The sequence below is a fragment of the Scyliorhinus canicula genome, chromosome 3, assembly GCF_902713615.1.
Source record: "Scyliorhinus canicula chromosome 3, sScyCan1.1, whole genome shotgun sequence".
Taxonomy (NCBI): Eukaryota; Metazoa; Chordata; class Chondrichthyes; order Carcharhiniformes; family Scyliorhinidae; genus Scyliorhinus; species Scyliorhinus canicula.
The window spans coordinates 83,185,964-83,203,604 of record NC_052148.1 but is presented as its reverse complement, the minus strand read 5'-3'; the positions used below and the strand labels follow the sequence as shown (position 1 = coordinate 83,203,604).

Here is a 17,641-nt window from a genome sequence, read left to right as displayed (position 1 = left end):
CACCTCATTAGTGCAGGGCACCCCCCCCCCCCCCCCCCCCCCCCCCCCCCGGTCCTGATCCCTGGCATGTGCCACCTCTGCAACCTCTGCACCCTGGTCCTGACTGCCCGGGGCCTCCGATTGCCTGGGAGACTCCCTGCTCAAGTGCCATTACACCTGGTTCACCTGTACTAAACACCACCACGGTGAGGTCTCCCAGGCTTTGGGTTACACCGGTGCAGACATATTTAAGTGAAGTTAACTGCTCACTTAAATATGCAAATCTGGATCCTGCCCTCACAGGTCGCAAGATGTTGTTACCTTTCGCGAGGCATCCTGCGTGTCGTAAATCTTGTGAGAGGCCTCTCGCAAGATTTAACAGTCTTATTGCGTCACCAAGTTGGATGCGACGAGGCCATATGAGTGCGCCCAATACTTTTTACCAATAGCTGAAGGGCCAGTAACCAGAAGGCACAGATTTAAGATAATTGATAAAAGAACCAGAGATGATGTGAGGAAAAATAATTTATGCAGGAGGTTTTGATGATCTGGAATGCACTGCTCAAAGCTGGTGGAAGTGGATTCAGTAGCAACTTTCGAATACTTGAATTGGAAAAGTTTGCAGGACTGTTGAGCTAGAATAAGGAAATGGAGTTAATTGGTTAGCTCTTTCAATGAACTGGTTTCTATGATTCTAAACCATTATGGATTTTGATTTATAATGAGGATATCCATCTTTTGCAGCATGTTATTCTACATTCATGGCTGAGTATCGTATGATCATAATAGTGATGAGTTGCATTTTTTCTGCAGGTGTGTAAATTTACTCCTTAAAGTTCAAGTTGTCGTACCTCCTGATTCAGGTAAAATATATTTTGTATAGTCCGACACACAGTTTTATTCATTTACGGGTGGCATGTTGGCGCATTGGTTAGCACTGCTGCCTACGGCACTGAGGACCCGGGTTGGATCCTGGCCCTGGGTCACTGTCTGTGTGGAGTTTGCACATTCTCCCTGTGTCTGTGTGGGTTTCACCCCCACAACCTAAAGATCTGCAGTGTAGGTAAATTGGCCACACTAAATCGACCCTTTAATTGGGCGAAAAAAAATAATTGGGAACTCTAAATTTAAAATTAAAAAAAAAAATTAATTCACTTTTAAAAATGTATTTACTGAACATATTCAAAGTTAGTTGAGTATAATACAAAATAGTCCGAACACTACGAAATATGTAGCTAAGTTTGATACAGATTTTGATATTTGACTGAATGGCGATCGACTTATGCTTGAAACGAAAATACTTTGTGGTTTCCTGTGACAAAGTACAAGGCTATGTTTGTGTGTGCTTATGCTTTTTTTTTAAATTTAGAGTACCCAATTATTTTTTCCAATTAAGGAGCAATTTAGAGTGGCCAACCCACCTACCATGCACATCTTTGGGTTGTGGGGCTGAAACCCACGCAGACACGGGGAGAATGTGCAAACTCCACACGGACAGTGACCCAGGGCCGGGATTCGAACCCCGGTCCTCAGCGCCGTAGGCAGCTGCTTATGCTTTAAAGGAAGATTTCTACATGGTTATAGCTTGTTGACTGTGGAATCCGTTAAGTAGCCTGCAGCCATAGCATCAGAATAGCAAGTGGGGTCATAAAAGACCCATACCGTTGAGGTACAAAAATGGGTGTTCGGTTGAAATGACAGTTTATCTGTTGTGTTTCCGAGCTGATTGCCTGCATATGAATAAATCAGACGTAGCAAGAATGAGGAACAGAAACCCCTCCGCTTTTGTTTCTAAAGCTGGTACCATAAAACTAACCAATCAAATTGTTCAGTTTTTTGCATGCACTGTTTTCAACCACATTTTTCTTTCAAACAGGTTGAGTGTATACAACCGGAAGTAATACAATCCATTTTAAAAAATGAGCACAAAATGAAAACACCTAAATATAGCCATGTAATTGCTCATTTAATGTTCAGACAACTTGGGCTAGTGCTGGGAATTCACCTGAATACTAGTAAATGTCCCAGTGACTGGGCAAATGTGAGAGATGCATTACTGGAGGTGGAATTCCAGCCCTCCCTCCAGAATTTCCCTGTGCAATGCTACACAGATGCTAACTTATAACAGCACTGTAGAACTAAGAACAAAAGTTAAGAAAACTTCTAGAATTATATGAATAATTAGTCAACTGTAAATGGTTTCCTCATTGGACTGCAAGTGGTGCAGTGGTTAGCACTGCTGCCTCACTGCACCAAGGACCCGGGCTCGATCCCAGCCCTGTGCCACTGTGTGGAGTTTGCACATCCCCCCCCCCCCCCCCAAAGATCTGCAGGGTAGTTGAATTGGCCATACTAAATTTCCCCCTTACTTCGGGGGGGGGGGGGATTTTTTTGGGTACTCCAAACTAATCGATGCATGAAAATTCTTTCTTCACTAATTGCAATTTCTGGTTGTTCTTGCCCAACATCCTGGTGGCCCAGCTTTCTTGTTATGCTCATACTCAAGTTCTTCCTTCCCAATGTTCCCATTTTATCCCATGCCTTGAGTGCAGCCAAACTTTGGGGTCTTCACTGTCCTGGTACATGCACACCCCAGGTATTTCCCCCCTCCAGATGTCCTGTTTTTATATTATCTGTAATTTATAATGTTACCAATGCACCCCAACCCCACCCCTCTTTGCACATCAGGACTGAATATCTCAGAACCCCCTTCCATTGTTTTAAACCTATTGTGTGCTTCTACCAGACATCAAATGTCACCCATTAAGCAAACCCTACTTTGCGCATCTTTGTTCTAACAAACTCCAGGTTCCAACTTCACAGTTTAACCAAATGCTGCAAACATTTTAATGTTGACAAGCTCAATGCAATTAACTTATAGGCTGATGGTTTTGATCCCTACCTATTTGGTGACCATTGTTATCAATTTGCCACTGAATAATAACTGTCCATTGCCATTACTATTTCGAGGCAACTAACTATTTTCACCACAACAGTTCGATTTCTGTTCACAATAGTCTATCTTTTGTGGTGTTGCATATAATATAAATTGGATAGAAGAGCGGCAGAAATGGTTGTTGGAGGTTCCTGGTTATAGATGTTTCACTAAGATTAGGGAGGGTGGTAAAAGAGGTGGGGAGGGGGGTTGCATTATTAATTAGAGATAGTATAACAGCTGCAGAAAAGCAGTTTGAGGAGGAACTACCTACTGAGGTAGTATGGGTTGAAGTCAGAAATAGGAAAGGAGCAGTCACCTTGTTGGGAGTTTTCTATAGGCCCCCCCAATAGCAGCAGAGATATGGAGGAACAGATTGGGAAACAGATTTTGGACAGGTGCAGAAGTCACAAGGTAGTAGTCATGGATGACATCAACCTCCCAAATATTGAGTGGAAACTCTTTAGATCAAATAGTTTAGATGGGGTGGTGTTTGTGCAGTGTGTCCAGGAAGCTTTTCTGACACAGTATGTAGATTGTCCGACCAGAGGGGAGGCCATATTGGATTTGGTACTTGGTAATGAACCAGGCCAAGTGATAGATGTGTTAGTTGAGAGCATTTTGGAGATAGTGACCACAATTCTGTGACTTTCACTTTAGTAATGGAGAGGGATAGGTGCGTGCAACAGGGCAAGGTTTACAATTGGGGAAGGGTAAATATGATGCTGTCAGACATGAATTGAATTGCATAAGTTGGGGGAACATAGGCTGTCAGGGAAGGACACAATTGAAATATGGAACTTGTTCAAGGAACAGATACTATGTGTCCTTGATATGTATGTCCCTGTCAGGAAGGGAAGAGATGGTCGAGTGAGGGAACCATGGTTGACAAGAGAGGTAAGAGGAAGAAGGATACTTATGTAAGGCTGAGGAAACAAGGTTCAGACAGGGTGCTTGAAGGATACACGATAGCCAGGAGGGAACTGAAGAAAGGGATTAGAAGAGCTAAAAGAGGGCATGAAAAATATTTGACGGGTAGGATCAAGGTAAACCCCAAGGCCTTTTACACATGTGAGAAATATGAGAATGACTAGAGCGAGGGTGGGTCCGATCAAGGACAGCAGTGGGAAATTGTGAATTGAGTCAGAAGAGATGGGAGAGATCTTAAACGAGTACTTTTCTTCAGTATTTACAAATGAGAGGGGCCATATTGTTGGAGAGGACAGTGTGAAATAGACTGGTAAGCTCGAGGAGATACTTGTTAGGAAGGAAGATGTGTTGGGCATTTTGAAAAACTTGAGGACAGACTAGTCCCCCGGGCCTGACTGGATATATCCAAGTATTCTATGGAAAGCAAGAGATGAAATTGCAGAGCCGTTGGCAATGATCTTTTTGTCGTCCGTCAACAGGAGTGGTACCAGGGGATTGGAGAGTGGCGAATGTTGTGCCCCTGTTCAAAAAAGGGAATAGGGATACCCTGGGAATTACAGGCCAGTTAGTCTTACTTCGGTGGTAGGCAAAGTAATGGAAAGGGTACTGAGGGATAGGATTTCTGAGCATCTGGAAAGACACTGCTTATTAGGGATAGTCAGCATGGATTTGTGAGGGGTAGGTCTTGCCTCACAAGTCTTATTGAATTCTTTGAGGAGGTGACCAAGCATATGGATGAAGGTAAAGCAGTGGATGTGGTGTACATGGATTTTAGTAAAGCATTTGATGAGGTTCCCCATGGTAGGCTTATGCAGAAAGTAAGGAGGCATGGGATAGTGGGAAATTTGGCCAGTTGGATAACGAACTAGCTAATCAATAGAAGTCAGAGAGTGGTGGTGGATGGCACATCTTCAGCCTGGAGCCCAGTTACCAGTGGCGTACCGCAGGGATCAGTTCTGGGTCCTCTGCTGTTTATGAGTTTCATTAATGACTTGGATGAGGGAGTTGAAGGGTGGGTCAGTAAATTTGCAGACGATACGAAGATTGGTGGAGTTGTGGATAGTGAGGAGGGCTGTTGTCGGCTGCAAAGAGACATAGATAGGATGCAGAGCTGGACTGAGAAGTGGCAGATGGAGTTTAACCCTGAAAAGTGTGAGGTTGTCCATTTTGGAAGGACAAATCTGAATGCGGAATACAGGGTTAACGGTAGGGTTCTTGGCAATGTGGAGGAGCAGAGAGATCTTGGGGTCTATGTTCATAGATCTTTGAAAGTTGCCACTCAAGTGGATAGAGCTGCGAAGAAGGCCTATGGTGTGCTAGCGTTCATTAGCAGAGGGATTGAATTTAAGAGCCGTGAGGTGATGATGCAGCTGTACAAAACCTTGGTAAGGCTACATTTGGAGTACTGTGTGCAGTTCTGGTTGCCTCATTTTAGGAAGGATGTGGAAGCTTTGGAAAAGGTGCAAAGGAGATTTACCAGGGTGTTGCCTGGAATGGAGAGTAGGTCTTACGAGGAAAGGTTGAGGGTGCTGGGCTTTTTCTCATTAGAACGGAGAAGGATAGAGGTTTATAAGATGATCAGGGGAATAGATAGAGTAGACACAGAGACTTTTTCCCCGGGTGGAACAAACCATTACAAGGGGACATCAATTTCAGGTGAATGGCGATAAGATATAGGGGGGATGTCAGAGGTAGGTTCTTTACCCTGAGAGTAGTGGGGGCATGTAATGCACTGCCTGTGGAAGTAGTTGAGTCTGAAACATTAGGGACCTTCAAGCGGCTATTAGATAGGTACATGGATTACGGTAGAATGATGGGGTGTAGATTAATTTGTTCTTAATCCAGGACAAAAGTTCGGCACAACATCGTGGGCCAAAGGGCCTGTTCTGTGCTGTATTTTTCTATGTTCTATGCAACTAACCACTGTTAATCATTAACTATCACTGTTTTGTTCCTCTTTTTTCTTTGTTTCTGTTTCTGTCTCTCTCCCCCCCCTGAATTACTAGTCCAGTGATAATACCACCATGCCACTGCCTCCCATTGTCCCCTCCTTTCCCCTGCTGTTCGCGCTCTCCCTCGCTCGCTCGCGCTCTCCCTCGCTCGCTCGCGCTCTCCCTCGCTCGCTCGCGCTCTCCCTCGCTCGCTCTCCCTCGCTCGCTCGCGCTCTCCCTCGCTCGCTCGCGCTCTCCCTCGCTCGCTCGCGCTCTCCCTCGCTCGCTCGCGCTCTCCCTCGCTCGCTCGCGCTCTCCCTCGCTCGCTCGCGCTCTCCCTCGCTCGCTCGCGCTCTCCCTCGCTCGCTCGCGCTCTCCCTCGCTCGCTCACGCTCTCCCTCGCTCGCTCGCGCTCTCCCTCGCTCGCTCACGCTCTCCTTCTCTCTCTCCCTCGCTCGCACTCACTCTGTCTTTCTCTCTCTTTCCCTCTCCGCTCGCCCTCTCTCTCGCTCGCTCTCTCGCTCGCTCTCTCGCTCGCTCTCTCGCTCGCTCGCTCTCTCTCTCGCTCGCTCTCTCGCTCTCTCGCTCGCTCGCTCTCTCGCTCGCTCTCTCTTTCGCTCGCTCGCTCGCTCTCTCGCTCGCTCGCTCTCTCTCTCTCTCGCTCGCTCGCTCTCTCTCTCCCTCGCTCGCTCTCTCTCTCCCTCGCTCGCTCTCTCTCTCCCTCGCTCGCTCTCTCTCTCCCTCGCTCGCTCTCTCTCTCTCCCTCGCTCGCTCGCTCTCTCTCTCTCCCTCGCTCTCTCCCTCCCTCGCTCTCTCTCTCTCCCTCGCTCGCTCTCTCTCTCTCTCTCCCTCGCTCGCTCTCTCTCTCTCTCTCCCTCGCTCGCTCTCTCTCTCTCCCTCGCTCGCGCTCTCTCTCCCTCGCACGCGCTCTCTCTCCCTCGCACGCGCTCTCTCTCCCTCGCACGCGCTCTCTCTCCCTCGCACGCGCTCTCTCTCCCTCGCACGCGCTCTCTCTCCCTCGCACGCGCTCTCTCTCCCTCGCTCGCGCTCTCTCTCTCCCTCGCACGCGCTCTCTCTCTCCCTCGCTCGCTCTCTCTCCGCTCGCTCGCTCTCTCCTCGCTCGCTCGCTGTTCCTTCTCTCGCTCTCTCAAGTACATCATCTAATTACCCTGTTATGTTGATAGATAGCAATTATAATATTTATCGGAAGATGAGAGAAGGAAGGACCTTGAAGGGGGAAGACGTAGACAGATGAGGGAAAACAAAACAGGCAAATATCAATATAGGCACATGGGCAATTCCTACCCTCGTTGTATTTTTTCTTTGCGAACAACTGTTATGTAGCTAAAGTAACTCTACTATTTAAAAATGAGGTGGAGAGAAAACACTGAATTATAGACCAGTAAGCCTGATGTCAGTAGTGGGGAAAATTCTAGAATCCATTATCAAAGATTTTATAGTGGAGCACTGGGAAAATAGTGACAGGATCGGAAAGAGTTAGCATGGATTTATGAGGGGAAAATCATGATTAACTGGCATTCTTCAAGGATGTAACGGGTAGAGTTGACGAGGGGGAGCCGGGGATGTGGTATATTTGGACTTTCAGAAGGCTTTGATTAAAGGAATTAGTGTGTAAATTTAAAATGCATGGGATTGGGGTAGTGTATAGAGATGGACAGAAAACTGGGTGGCAGACGGGAAACAAAGAGAACGGGTCTTTTTCAAATTGGCAGACAGTGACTAGTGGGGTTACCGCAGGGATCGGTGCTATGACCACAGCTATTCGCAATATATATTAATTATTTAGATGAGGGAACAAAATGCAATATTTCCAAACTTGCAAATGATACCAAGTTGTGTGGGTGGCTGAGCTGTGAGGAAGATGCAGAGATCCTTCTGTGTGAGTTGGACAAGTTGAGTGAGTGGGCAAATGAATGGCAGACGCAGTATAATTTGGAGAAATGCGAAGTTATCCACTTTGGTAGCAAACACAAGAAGGCAGATTATTATCTGAATGACCATAAGTTAGGAGAGGGGAATGTGCAATGAGATCTGTGTGTCCTCTTATACCATTCACTGAAGTAAGCATGCAGATACAGCAGGTGGTAACAAAGACGAATGGTATGTTGGTCTTCATTGCAAGAGGATTAGAGTACAGGAGCAGGGATGTCTTGCTGCAATTATACTGGGCCTTGGTGAGGCCACACCTAGAATATTGTGTGCAGTTTTGGTCTCCTTATCTGAGGAAGGATGTTCTTGCTCTAGAGATCTCATAGAAATCTATAAAATTCTAACAGGACTAGACAAGGTAAATGCAGGAAGGTTGATCCCGGTGGTCAGTGTGTCCAGAACCAGGGGTCACAGTCTGAGGATACGCGGCAGACCGTTTAGGACAGAGGTGAGGGGACATTTCTTCATCCAGCGAGTGGTCGGTCGGTGGAATTTGTTACCACAGGATGTTTTCAAGAAACAGTTAGATATAGCACTTAGGGCAAAGAGGACCAAAGGATATGGGGGGGAAAGTGGGATTAGGCTATTGAGTTGGATGAGAAGCCATGATCATGGTCATAATGAATGGTGGAGCAGGCTCAAAGGGCCGAATGGCTTCCTCCTGCTCCTATTTTTCATGTTAACCCTGAGACAATCCTGAACCAAGATTCCAAAGTCTCTTTTGTGCTTTTGATTTCCGAAGCCTTTTCCCATTTAGAAAATAATCCATGCCCTATTCTTCCTACCAAAGTGCATAACATCACACTTTTCCACATTGTATTCCACCTGTCATTTCTTTGTCCATTCTCCCAGCCTGTCCAAGTCCTTCTGCAGCCCACCTGCTTCCTCAATACAACTCAGTGCTCTATATATCTTCGTATCATCTGCAAACTTAACATCTATGCCTTCAGTGCCTTCTCCCAGATCATTAATGTATGTTGTGAATAATTGTGGTCCCAACACTCACCCCTGCGGAACACCACGAGTGACCGGCTGCCATCCTGAAAAATACCCCTTTATCCCCATTCTCTGCCTTCTGCCAGTCAGCCAATCCTCTATCCATGCCAGTACCTTTCTCCTGACACCATGGGCTCTTATCTTATTTAGCAGCCTCCATACGGATCCTTCTCAAAGGCCATCTGAAAATCCAAATAAATCACGTCCACTGGCTGTCCTTTGTCTAACTTCCTAGTTACCTCCTCAAGGAATACTATTTGTCAGGCATGACCTCTCTTTGACGAATCTGTGCCTCAGTCCTATTTTACCATGCACTTCTAAGTACTCTGCAATCTCATCCTTAATGATAGACTCTCAAATCTTACCAACCACACAAGTCAGACAAACTGGCCTATAATTTCTTGCCTTCTGCCTCCCTCCCTTCTTAAACAGGGATGTTGCATAACCATTTTCCAATCCTCTGGGACCCACCCTGCCTCCAGTGGTTTCTGTAAGATCACTACTAATGCCCCACAATCTCCTCAGCTACCTCCTTCAGAACCCTGATTTTTTTTTTGTTCATGGGATGTGGCCGGACCAGCATTTATTGCCCATCCCTGAGGGCATATTAAGAGTCAACCACATTGCAATGGGTCTGGAGTTGCCCGTAGGCCAGACCAGGTAAGGATGACAGACTTCCTTCCCTAAAGGACATTAGTGAACCAGATGGGTTTTTACAACAATCGACAATGGTTTCATGGTCATTATTAGACTTTAAATTCCAGATTTTAAAAAAAATTGAATTCAAATTTCACCATCTGCCGTGGCGGGATTTGAACCCGGGTCCCCAAGCATGACTCTACATCCACCATCTCCTACATCATGCAGGTACAACACATCACATGGCCCTGCATCTCTACTTTATTTAATTACTTTTTAATTTTTTTCTAACTTAAATTTCCAGCTGGTTTTTAGTCTAACTTTTTTGGTCTCCCTGGTCTGGCCTACAGGCCCACAGCAATGTGGTTGACTCTTAATATGCTGTCAGGGATGGGCAATAAATGCTGGTCCAGCCACATCCCATGAACGAATTTAAAAAAAAAAAGACTAAGGGGCTGGTTTAGCACAGGGCTAAATAGCTGGCTTTTAAAACAGACCATGGCAGCGCGGGTTCAATTCCTGTACCAGCCTCCGCGAACAGGCGCCGGAATGTGGCGACTAGGGGCTTATCACAGTAACTTCATTTGAAGTATACTTGTGACAAGCGATTTTCATTTCATTTCATCAACTGAAAGTAAAGTAGAATAGATAATGCAAATTAGCAGTTACTTAACAGGGCAACATGGTAGTACAGTGGTTAGCACAGTTGCTTCACTGCTCTAGGGTCCCAAGTTCGATTCCCGGCTTGGATCACTGTCTGTGTGGAGTCTGCACATTCTCCCCGTGTCAGCGTGGGTTTTCTCTGGTGCTCCGGTTTCCTCCCACAGTCCAAAGATGTGCAGGTTAGGTGGATTGGCCATGATAAATTGCCCTTATTGTCCAAAATGGTTCGGTGGGTTTACTGGGTTACGGGGATTGGATGGAGGTGTGGGCTTAAGTGGGGTGCTCTTTCCAAGGGCCGGTGCAGACTCGATGGGCCGAATGGCCTCCTGCACGGTAAATTCTATGATTCAGCGAACTTACCGTTTTCCTATGACGTCACTCTTTGTTTTTCCCACTCTGTTTATGGTGAGCTGCTCCGTCTCTCTCCCCGGCTCCGTCTCTCTCCCCGGCTCCGTCTCTCTCCCCGGCCCCGTCTCTCCCCGGCTCCGTCTCTCCCCCTGCTGTTTCTGGCACATCAATAGCTCCAGTGCCCCCGTCATCCCTGCACCCAACATGTCAGAACTGCCTCTAATGTTCTAAAACAGAAAAATCCTATTACTTACAATGAGCAGTGCTACAGGAGATCAACCAGAAGTGTAAACCTTTCAAACATGAAATACACCTGCATAAAATTTGCAAAAGTAAATCATTCTAAATGTACATCTTGCAGGAGTGCCTGACGATCAGCTTGAAACCTTCAAAGCGAGTACGACAGAGGTTAAAATCCTACAGAAGTTGAAGTCGTTGGCTTTTATTGGGAAAGGAATGCAGCTGGCAGAAAGAGGTCAGGACCGAGAAGCTTTGCAAAATTTCCAGCTGAGTCTACAAGCGTATCCTGGTACGTTATTTTTGGAACTCTGGTTGTGTTTCCAATGATTAAAGATTAATGATTGCCCCATGCATGCCAACGATCAATATTTCATGCTAACAGCATTTTCTGGGTCTGTTTCCTTTCGTGTATGCTTTTACTGATGAAGATCAGCATAAATCCAAAATGTTATTGGCTTTTTAAACAGTTTCATTAACTGCATTCGCATCTTCAGAGATTAGAAGCACAATATCAAATCTAAACTTCCAGAACCTCATTAAAGCCAGGAGAAAACATTTTGAAATTAAGAATGAAAATCGCTTATTGTCACAAGTAGGCTTCAAATGACGTTAGTATGAAAAGATGGAAGCATTGGGCATGTGCATGTGGTTTGGAATAATAATATGGTGGCTCTGAACTGTTATATGGAAAGGTTGAGGGAGTGGGATGCTTTCCTGTCGGATGGAGCTGGTGGCATTGAATTGGAGAATATGGGAGCAACTTCAATGTCCTTGGACCTTGAGGAACCTCCATATTGTAGTGCCCGGTCATACAGTATTTTCATTGGTTCTGCAATAGGAATGGAAGCAAGTTATTAATGTGAGCAACCAATGCATTTGTGACTTCCTTTATGGGGAAAAAACTGTAAACCTGAGTGGGTACTGTGAACTCATATTCCCACTGGCAGATTGGAATGACATTATAGATATTTGGATGGGTGTGTTCTCTATTGCTACTCTAAATGTGGTGCACATGGTGAAGGCTCTTTAATCATAATTAATAAAATAGCAACACATTTTGTAAATCCTTAATGAACCAGCTAAGTTGTGTGTACCCAATTCTCTCTTTTGTCTAGCACTTATAAAACCAGTATCCAGGATATTTCTTGTAAGATTTTGTGGATTCTGTTCTAATATAGATAGTCTTGAAGCCTTGTATCTTCTGGTACAAGTTCTGTGGAAACTTAAAAGGAAGCAAGAAGCTGTCTCCTTTTGGCAGAAATCCTGCAGTACAGCAACAAAAGCAGCAGCCAAAGAAACGCAGCAAGAAAATGCCTTCAAGTAAGTAAAATTGAGTGAAAATATTAATGTTGAAAGAAAAGTCTAAAGATCCTTGAAGCGTCAGGTTTTAATTTGGCAAGTAGATTTGGGCCGTAAATGCTAGTGATGCTTATATCCTGAGAATTAAATGTAAACAGAAGATTGGGTGATGTGATTCAGTACGTTGTCCTTTCACCTCTGCAGCTAGGTCTTATGTCATCCTAGACTGCACTCTTTTCAATTAATAAGGATCCACTGAAATGTTTGAACATTTTCAAATCCTCTTTGGCGATAGGAGGTGTCAGAGGACTGGAGAACAGCTAATGTGGTACCATTATTCAAGAAGGGGGAAACTGGCCAGTGAGTCCAACATCAGTTGTTGGAAAATTATTGGAAAACGTTCTGAGGGACAGAATTAATCTCCACTTGGGGAGGCAAGGATTAATCAAGGACAGTCATCATAGCTTTCTCAGGGGGAGATCATATCTAACAAATTTAGGAGGTGATTAGGTGTGTAGATAAGGACATTGTAGTTACGTAGTGCGTAAACTTCAGTAATGCTTTTGACAAGGCCCTGTATAGGAGGAGACTGGTGAAGAAGGTAAGAGCCCAAGGGCTCCAGGGCAATTCCAAAATTGGCTTAGTTGCTACAGGGTGGTGGGAATCTGGAACTCCTTGCTTGAAAGGGTGGTAGAGGCTGAAACCCTCAACATTTAAGAAGCATTCAGATGAGCAACTGAAATACCATAGCATACAAAGCTACGGACCAAGTGCTGAAAAATGGGATTAGGATCACTGTTGAAATGTTGGACGTGCAATTTGCACACCGCAAACACTCTCAAACAGCAATATGGTGATGACTAGATAATCTGTGTTTGTGATGTTGATTGTGGGATAAATATTGGCCAGGGCACCAGAGATGACTCCTCTGTGTAATAGTGCCATGGGATCTTTTACATCCACCAGATGTTTAATGTCTCATGTACAAGGCACCTGCGGAGTGCACCTACCTCCGTACTGCATTGGAATATTAGGCCTGATTTTTGTGTTGAAGTCCTGAGTGGAACTTGAACGTACCACCCTCTCGGAGGTGAGAGTGCTACGATCTGAACCAAATGTGACACAGGTAGAGCGAATGGAACTTGACTGTGTAATACCTGATCTGGGATCCTTAACACCAGATTAAGACAACATCGATGTTGTCTGGAAAAACAACTTGGGTGGGGGAAATGTTTTGCTTCTTGTTTTTAATTAGTGTCGGGATGGGTGGGGTGTGGGTGGTTAGATCAGTTGACTGGGCAGCTGGTTATTGATGCAGAGCAATGCCACGGTATGAGTTGAATTCCCTTACAGGCTGAGGTTATCCACCTTCTTAACTTTTCCCCTCACTTGAGGTGTGGTGACCCTCAGGTTAAATCACCACCTGTCGGCGCTCTCTCAAAAGGGGTGGTCCTCTGGGATGGTGGTAACTTTTATTTCAAGTCCACCTATGAGTAACTCCAATTCAAATAATTGAAAATTACTTTTCTAAAAAAGCTGCAGAAACATTAGCAACGTAGATACAGTTGTCCCTCTCTCAATAAATTAAGAATTATGTTCAAAAGCTTCTAAAATGTACCAATTAGTGTCTGTGTGGCGGAAAAGGACTCTATTTTAAGAGACTGCTTGTAGTCCTGCCAGCAGGTGTGATTAGCAGAAACTCCCAATGAAGGTCAGCAAAGTTCTTAACAAAAAGCCATTTTGTTGTTTTTAACTAAGGGACAATTTAGCGTGGCCAATCCACCTACCCTGCACATCTTTGGGTTGTGGGGTCGAGACCAACACAGATACTGTGGTTTGCAAACCACAATGACAGTGACCCGGGGCTGGGATCGGTCCTTGGTGCCATGTGGCAGCGATGCTAACCACTGCCGCTTGCAAAAGCCCTTTTCGGGAAATTATGCTTTTAAAAAAACAGTGCAACCTAGCAGAAACTTCAGGGCATTATTAGTCCACTGCTTTCATGGACAAAAACATGTAAATAATGTTTTCATAGACAATGGGCCGTAACTTCCGAGTTCCCCAACATCAGATTGGGGAGGTAGCCTAATGGGGCTGGTTTAGCTCACTGGGCTAAATCGCTTGCTTTTAAAGCAGGCCAGCAGCACGGTTCGATTCCCGTACCAGCCTCCCCGGACAGGCGCCGGAATATGGCGACTAGGGGCTTTTCACAGTAACTTCATTGAAGCCTACTCGTGACAATAAGCGATTTTCATTTCATTTTTCATTTCATTTTCATGTGCTGGGAGTCCATAAGACCACAAAACATAGGAGCAGAATTAGGCAATAGCCCATTGAGTCTGCTCTGCCATTTAATTATGGCTGATATGTTTCTTATCCCCATTCTCCTGCCTTTTCCCCATAACCTTTGATCCCCAAATTAATCAGGAACCTATCTATCTCTGTCTTAATGACACTCAGTGACTTGGACTCCACAGCCTTCTGCGGCAATTGAGTTCCACTGATTCACCACCCTCTGGCTGAAAACATTCCTCCTCACCTCTGTTTTAAAGGATCATCATTTCATCTGAGGCTGTGCCATTGGTTCTAGCTTCTCCTACCAGTGGAAACATCCTCTCCACTTTTACTCTATCTAGATCTCTCTTGTGAGGTTCACAGGTAAGGTTTGCATGGCAATTTCCCAGAAGTGAAAACTTCCTCTGGGCAATTGCTGTGCACAGGGAACCATCCAGAAATTTGATTTAAATCACAAACCAATAAGTACCCCGAAAAACTGGGAAGGATTTAAACCACTTAGAACTTTTCAGTAGCTACTGTACAGACCCACACCAAACTCCCTGAACCCCAAGGGTTTCTTCACAACTTGCCTCACCAGCCCTCCACAGGCTCAACTGGACCTGACACAGCCCCCAATCTCTGATTCCCCCCCAACCCATCCTCCGATTACCCCCCCGTTCCCAAATCCTACCCATTCAGCTTTGACACTGTTTCCCTGGCCTGTTAGGGATCTTTAAAATTTAATGGCCCTTTAACCTCACCTGGTTTATGGCAGCTAAAGGTGGTGTGTGGTCTCTTCACTTCGATTGTCCTGCACCGATACTTGACCCCAAGGATGTGCTCCACTGCCTGGACCCCGCCTGGCTTGACTCGAAAGAGAGACGGGTTGAGGGAAAAATATAAGTAATTGGGGCGGAGTAGTAATTCAATGTTGAATGCCACTCTGGACGTTCAGACCCAACCCCCATTGTAAAGGGCCAAAGCATGACAACTGAAATATTTTGACCCTGGGATATTAAAGTGTACTTTCAATTAATCCAGTGGCCTGATAACATCAAAATAGGTTTGCGAACTATCAACCCAATTCTTAGGGGCGCAGTATCCACTACTGGAGGCTAAACTGGCTCAGGAGGGAAAGAGAACTTATTCTGATTATTAAAGGATACTTCTACGGTTGAGGTCTCTACACATTGTTGAGGCGATGTACAGGGATGTTTAATGTCCATCTGCTCCTTGATGTACTTTTCTAATGTTCAGTGTTGAAGATGGTTATCAAACTGTTGCTCTGTTTACTTGCTATAAATATAGCAGTCAATATGGTCGCCTTCCTTAACCCTAATTATGTTTAGAGTCGCCTGGTATCTCTCGGTACCGCCACAAGGTTCAAACCCGAATACTGATCAAAGAACCAATACACCAGTTAGTTAGTTAAAAGCCAATACCATTTATTTACACACACAGTAAGATCTACCCATGCACAAAGTACTACAAATTAAACTATTTCTAACGCTAACGCCTATACTTAACTTCGGGTGCCCACTCAGTCTGAGGAACAATGGCCGTTGTTCGGATCTGAGGTTGTTGGGTTCGAAGAGGTACAGGAGAACAGCTAGGGTTGTCTGTCTGGTAGCGAGCGTTGACCTTGAACTTACATGCTTCTGGTGATGCTGGTGGACAGGTCTCTCTGCTTTGAGAGCCAAATCCAAGAGAGCAAACCTCTCGTGGGGGTTCCTTCTTGTACCCGGAGCGGCTTCGCGTGCTTTTAGGCGGGCCTTAAACTTAGCCCCAATTAATTGGGCTGCTTCTTGATCACTGGTATTGATCTTGACCAATAATGGGGTGGGTGCCCTGATGGCTGGGCGCGTCTTAGGTGGCCGTTGGCCTGGCTTTGTTTGTGCTTTCGGTTTGGGGAACTGGCGCTGGCATGTCTGCAACAGTATCAACTACCTGAGTGTTAGTCCTTTGTGTCCCGGAGATGGGCCATCAATATGCTAATCAACCCAGAGTTTTTTGTTTTTTTTTTAAATTTAGATTACCCAATTATTATTTCCAATTAAGGGGCAATTTAGCGTGGCCAATCCACCTACTCTGCACATTTTTGGGTTGTGGGGGTGAAACCCATGCAGACACGGGGAGAATGTGCAAACTCCACACGGACAGTGACCCAGAGCCGGGATCGAACCTGGGACCTCAGCGCCGTGAGGCGGTTGTGCTAACCACTAGGCCACCGTGCTGCCTTCAACCCAGAGTTTTGATTCCGTCTGGTAATTGCTTCCCGAATATACATTCAGGCACTGTGCCTGCTTGTTTTCCTAACATTGTCCACAGTTCCCTACATTCTTTGTGTTGGTCCATTTTGTATTCTGGAAGTGGCAATCCCAGATGGCTATAAAACTAGAAAAGTATCCCATTATCTAGCATTGTCATCTTGTGATTATTAAAAACACTTTGTTTTTTTTCTCCAGAAAATTCCCCTTATTCTTGATTTCCCATCTCAAAAAAATAAGTACTTCAGAGGAAGAAGCTGTTTCTAAACAGTTGCAGGAATATTGCAGCAGTCATTCCGAAGAGAGAGGAACTCTGCAATTTTTGAGACCTAGATCTTGTTCCTGAGCGTCACAAACTATCCAGGCACATCTCAAAGAAAACGATGGAGAATATACTGAATAAGCAACCATATTAAATGATGTCCAAGAACTGATGTGGACTGTCTGTCGCTTAATTTGGCCTGGATGCACACCTTTATGAAGAAAGAAGATTGTTCTCTATTTCCCAATGTTAAAAGAATATTTTAAAAGTAAAGCTATCACAGTCTATTACACTGCCTGTTTTGTTGTGTTGAAACAAGTCTATTATCAGGTTTATTGTATGATCTGACCAATTGGAGTGAATAATTTGGAAGAATGTATGACATTTGAGATTTTATTTGTATATTTATGAAGTTCATATGACACTGCGACAAATGTGCATGTTGTACAGAATGAAACATTTTGTACAAAAAGAAATGTTGCAAGTAACATTATCTCTGGAGATCCAAATATCTTTTGTATATGAACAGATTTGACTGCAGATTTCATGACTGAGCAACAAGACAGATTCAGCTGCTATAATAAGAAGTCATGCTTTGAGAATTCTAACCCTGCCACAACAATATAGGATGGAATTCTCCCATCTAGGACTAAGGCCTCTGGCGGGGGCAGGAACGTGGGGTGCTTCCCACTGCACAGGTTGGCGGGATACCACGCCATATCTTCCAGCCCGGAACTGATTATTTATGCACCCAGAGTTTGACACCATATTCAGTGAAAGGGCAAACAAGATGGCGTGAGTCCTGCCATCATTGAGTGTCATATTGAAAAGTCGCCAAGCATCACTGACTCACACAATCAAGAAGGATATCCTGAGAAAGAAAATGCATCTCCAGGAACACTTGAGGCTGGAAGGTGGACCTCAA

At 45.0% G+C, this 17,641-nt stretch overlaps 1 protein-coding gene across 1 annotated transcript in view; it reads left to right on the top strand.

Moving 5' to 3' along the window:
• Positions 1-17,006, top strand: part of fancg (FA complementation group G) — a 66,484-nt gene extending 49,478 nt beyond the window's left edge. The window contains 4 exon segments of the mRNA XM_038790797.1: positions 793-842; positions 10,733-10,900; positions 11,790-11,931; positions 16,653-17,006. Of these exon segments, the coding sequence (XP_038646725.1) occupies positions 793-842; positions 10,733-10,900; positions 11,790-11,931; positions 16,653-16,800 (508 nt within the window). The 3' untranslated portion in view covers positions 16,801-17,006.
• Positions 17,007-17,641: the final 635 nt, after the last annotated feature.